The sequence below is a fragment of the Lactuca virosa genome, chromosome 8, assembly GCF_052849685.1.
Source record: "Lactuca virosa cultivar CGN04683 chromosome 8, Lactuca_virosa_CGN04683_v6, whole genome shotgun sequence".
Lineage (NCBI taxonomy): Eukaryota > Viridiplantae > Streptophyta > Magnoliopsida > Asterales > Asteraceae > Lactuca > Lactuca virosa.
The window spans coordinates 196,376,194-196,381,524 of NC_136433.1; the positions used below are offsets into that span (position 1 = coordinate 196,376,194).

At 33.5% G+C, this 5,331-nt stretch overlaps 1 protein-coding gene across 2 annotated transcripts; it reads right to left on the reverse strand.

Annotated features, from left to right (window-relative positions):
• Positions 1-283: 283 nt before the first annotated feature.
• LOC145133529 (AP3-complex subunit beta-A-like) lies at positions 284-2,773 on the reverse strand. Of its 2 annotated transcripts, XM_079068465.1 has the most exons (8): positions 2,664-2,773; positions 2,441-2,585; positions 2,168-2,360; positions 1,865-1,980; positions 1,596-1,752; positions 1,431-1,519; positions 954-1,353; positions 284-885 (listed from the first exon to the last, which is right to left on the reverse strand). In XM_079068465.1, exons 3-6 carry the CDS (start codon positions 2,306-2,308, stop codon positions 1,505-1,507), a joined length of 429 nt encoding a protein of 142 aa, XP_078924591.1. In that variant the 5' UTR covers positions 2,309-2,360; positions 2,441-2,585; positions 2,664-2,773; the 3' UTR covers positions 284-885; positions 954-1,353; positions 1,431-1,504. The 2 variants fall into 2 exon arrangements, with proteins under 2 accessions (XP_078924591.1, XP_078924590.1); XM_079068464.1 differs by having other exon boundaries at positions 2,168-2,585.
• Between the last annotated feature and the right edge of the window lie 2,558 nt (positions 2,774-5,331).

The window sequence follows — 5,331 nt, forward strand, 5'->3', positions numbered from 1 at the left end:
ACATACACGACACGCGTTTTCGACATACATTTACGATTGGCTTTGTATGTCGTAATTTGTAACATTCTTGCAATTATGACAAACATTTATGACATTCTATACGACATGATTTTTGACATAGTTTTACGCCATATTTTGTATGTCATGGCGCTATATATATATATATATATATATATATATATATATATATATATATATATATATATATATATATATATATATATATATATATATATATATATATATATATATATATATATATATTCTTAATTTGTACCAAATATTAAACAAACTAAATGACACATTTAATGTCTAATAATGCAAAATAAGATATCATACATATACAAAAATACATTCCATTACACTAACCATAATGTCAAAAGGTTCTCTTGCAATTTTGGTTTTCATTTGAATTTTGTAAGCTTTTGGTTCCGTCGGAATCACTGATTCCAATTCTGTCGTAATCGCTGATTCTGGTTCCACCTTCAGATATAATTAAATTCCGTTGATTTGGCAGTGGAATGGAATCATAGATTCTGATTCCAACATAATCACAGATTCCGATTCCATTAGAATCACTAATTCTGGTTCCACCTTGAGATAGAATTAAACTCCGTTTATTTAGCATTGGAATGGAATCACATATTCCAATTCCGTCGGAATCACAGATTCCAGTTCCACCCTCATACCTTTCGTATTCTTGTAGATTGTGATAAGCATGGTTTAGCAACGCATGACCAGTTTCCACAAGATCCCTCCTGATATGCACCAGATTGATAGCTTTGGCTAAGTCCTCCAAAACACAAGCTTCTGAACCCCGCAACTTCAAACAGAATTCCATCGATTCCAACACCGATGCTAAGCCGGCATCCGAACCTTCCAACCCTTAAAATTAACCAAGGGTATTTTAGTAATTTCACATCAGTCTAACACACACAAACACACACACACACCTGCAGGATATTGAAGGGCAGCAGAAACACGACAAATAGAAGGAATAGCGGAGGGGTCTCGGGCACCAACTCAGGCAGTCAAAAGGGCAGCATTCTTTTTGCAGCAATGACAACATCAGGTCCAGTAGAGCCACCCATTGCCTCCAACAGTGCTTGTGGGGTTGATGGAAGCATGTAAAGGGTATTATCGGGATTTCGATAAATCAATCAAATCTTTTGCAGCATTTGATACGTCAATCACAACTTTACAAGCTGGAATAATTGTACTCGATGCATAGTCTCCTGCAACTAATGGTTGTTGACTTTATCCATTTTTCCACACATGCAGATTCTTGTCACCAAATACATATGTAATTATGGTGTTTGTATCATCCAACATAAACATATGATTCACAGGACCCTAAAGAAAAGTAAAAAAAAATCATCAGAACTGCACTAATCACTTTAAAAATGTGCATACAAAAGGTAGGAACATACAGCATCTGTGGAAAACTTAAGTAGTTCTTCTCCATCATCTAAGGTGAGAACTCTGATCTTGGTATTTGATGCAGCTAATATTTTATCATCTATCATTACAAGAAAACAAACCTTATAAGAAAAAGGTTTAAGACAATTTAAGGACCATGTGTTGGGAAGACTCGCCAGAAAAATATATACAGATGAAGAGATAAGTTTATTTGAGATTTTCATTTCTTTTAACAGTTCACCAGTTTTAGAGTTCATTTCGCATGTTGTTCCATCTGTACTTATAGCACAAAGTTTACGCCCTTTGTTTGCAAAAGAAAGAGCAGCAATTCTACTGCACATGGAAAAGTTCTGAGCTTCAAGTATTACTCCAAATTTGGTTATTTTAACCATCAATAATCAGAAAATTTATGATCATGGTCATCTTATTATTTTTCCTACCATACCTATGATGATGTCCAAAAGATTTCCATTTTAACTCTGCAGAAGTGGCATTAATGGTGAAGACTTCACCATCATCTGTTCCCAGTGCCACCAAACAAGTACTATTTTCTTTTCTGCGCTGAGAATTAAGAGGGAGAAGAAGAAATAAGGGATTATGGAGCCGGATATGAAACTATTAAGGCAAAAATGGAGTGTGAGAATTGAGATTTCCAATGCACTATAGAATATTCAAACATAACTCGATGGTTTTGGATCCCAAATTATATTCAATCTAATCTTTTTTTAAAATATATTAATAAAACTACCTGCAATTCTTGAAAGATAACTGAGATTGATTCATCTGTAGCAATGGAAGAAAGGATCTCAAGTTTTAGAGATTTGACTTGATATGCATATGAAGTGTTTATAAAGAGGTCTTCAAAATTTGGAGCAAAAAGAGAAGGCATCACTTTTGTAAAGACTTGAATGTTGCAGAGGACCTGTGTCAGTTGCAAAAACCTACTTCTTCAAATAGTATAATAAATATGATTAAAACAGTTTACACTAATTTTAATATTGGTTTTAATGTTGTAGAGGACCTGTGTCAGTTGCAGAGGACTGGAGTTTTTTGAATCTTAGAGAAGGATGAATGCTTAAAAGTGGGACAGATACACCCGAAAGATCAATCTCTCATTGAGAGATTCATTCATGATTGTTGTTACCAACATCTTCATCCCACCTCACCTGTTGAAATGGGTTTGAAATTTAAAGAATGAAAGTATAAAATAATAAAACTAGTTATGAGGTTGACATGTGAAGTACCATTACGCATCTCCATTTTGATTTAGACCATTTGTAAGGAACTAAGGATCCATGTCACTTACTCTAGTCACATGGATTATCTTCACCTTTGAATTGACTACTCCAAATCCATAATCTGTAAGAAATGTCAAATGTCAGGTTGCATTAAATAAGGAAAGCTAATAAGTAAAAACACTAATTGCATATTCCAAAACGAAGTATGTGTTAGTAGTAACTAATATCCATATTAACGAAATTAAGGAGTATCTCCAATCTAGCTCGGTTATTACTCATATCAACATGAGTTTTCTGAGTAATCAGAGATGAAAAATTATCCATTGCTTCATCACAGGCCGAGATACTACTGGAAATGTAAGGATGGTTGAAAAGAAGTAGAGTGAAACTGTAGAAGGTGATTGATTGTGTACCTGTTGATGACAACATCTACGATGATTTGAATGGGATTAGCATCGGTTAACAGATGGATGATTTCCATTGCGTGTTTGAATATGCGAACAACCACGACCTTTTTATCATTGTTTCTCCCATTCATTATGAGAGAGTTGGTTAATCGCTCCACAATTGGGCATTGAGCCTTCCTGAACCTCCTTGCTTGGTACCTTCCAGTTGTGTGAGGCATGTAGATTGGGTGCTTTGATGCAGTAGCAGTACAGAAAGATCAGGAACCTGTTTACAGAATTCACATATTATTCTAAATCAACCAGATCAAGATTGATGTTCGTGAGCTAGAATCACAATACATTGAGCTTAATTTCACACAACCATTGAAGAATTTAACAGGAAGCATGGATACTGAAACACTTTACACAAACAAACATCTACTGATACCGGTGAATTTGGATTAATCGTTTAAGAAGATAACCTGAACGTCATCGTAGGTCCAACGGTTAAAAAGCAAGATATCGCTGCGAGCCTTCCCGTCATCAACAATAGGTGCGGCGACCTCCATTGCTTACGATTCTTACTCAAACTGTAAAGCAAAAGCCTTTGTGATTCAAGAATCGGTGGAATGAATGACAATGGCGTGACCGGTGGGGTAGTGGAAAGTCGGCGAGTGGCGAACGAGGATGGAAATAGCGAGGCAACGAGTTGATTTCTTGAGCGGGGAAACCCTAATCGATCGATGCTTTCTTTGATTTGATGGAAATGGTGAGGTGATTATGAATGGTAATACGAGATTTGAGGGTATCATCGTGTCTGAGCCTTCCAGTGAATTGTTACAATAAGAAGCCCCACCAATCTTACAATGTATGATACAATCCTTTTATTTCTCTTTTATTCCCTTTTCAGTCCCTTGAGATATGATATATTCTTCAAAGGAAGATATATGGAAATATGAGTTGCAAACGTGAATTTCATCGTGACCCAAGTTTAGTCCTTTATTTTATAAGTCATATCTTTTTTTGGAACATTTCTTTGTGCATTGTTAAAAGAGTTAAGTAATGGATCAATATAGGTTCGATGTAAAAGATGTAACTTTTTATTTAGTTGACTGTGTTGGATATATATTAAAGGATTTCAATATAATTTAGACAACTTATGGACCATCCTCCATCTTCACAGTACCTTTTTTCGTTTTACATATTTTAAATAGATAGTCATTTTATCCATAGGATGACACTCGTAGCATTCTCCTTACATAGTCAAGATAGTCACCGACAACTATAATTAAAACGTACAACTTTTTTTTCTTCCTTGCATCTTTTAACAAATAAGGACTATATAGCTTCTATCAAACTTTATCAAAAATACCCTGTATTAAAATTATATATCCATCTAAGATAATATCTATATAATAAATTATTCTATATTATCATAAAATTTTTAATTATTCCTAGATTTCTTTGGATTGAATTTTAATTTTCAAAAACATTTTTCTATTAAGTTACATTATGTATCCTTTTAATTTTAACTTTTTCTTGTAATATTAAAGGATAAAAAGCAATTTAATTTACTCTTTAAAATACGACATAAATTAATGACAGACATTTCTGTCTGTCGTGAATCATTGAAATTTTACAATATATGACATAAGTTTTATGACAGAGTTTTATGCCTGTCATAGAACTTCTGTGTGTCGTAATTCGTCTGTCAAGAAAAGCCTTTTTTCTAGTAGTGATACTAAGAGGCTATGCCTATACCACCATACTCCGAAACGGTTTCATTTTGAAGCAAGAAGTTCTTTCAATAAACACATAAAAAGTTTGATCATTTCTGATAAATAGCCATTAATTTGTTATATCATCTTATCAAAAATCTATTTTAAACCGCTGTAAGCAAATAAGTTCAAAAAGTGATTTGATATTTGAACTTTTTAACTAGAAAAAGCAAGTAACACAGACAATAGCAAAGCTATGGTGTGAATAGTATAGAACTTGACGGCTAGTACCCTTAATTGTAAGTCATTCGCAATGTAGTAGAATCCTTTTAACTAAGAAGTATTTAACAAGTGAAATATGTTAGAAAAGTTATTTTTCTATTAAAAATATTCTAGCAAGTACAAATGGACAAATGGTCCTATAATTTTCATAATGACTAAAGTAAACAAGTTTTGAGAGCATGTAATTACATGTGGTGCTACCTTGATTAAATTAAATTCCAATACCAATACTCCATAAATAGTGATGGCAATGATGTATAACACTTGTTTAATTATTTAACCCCATCA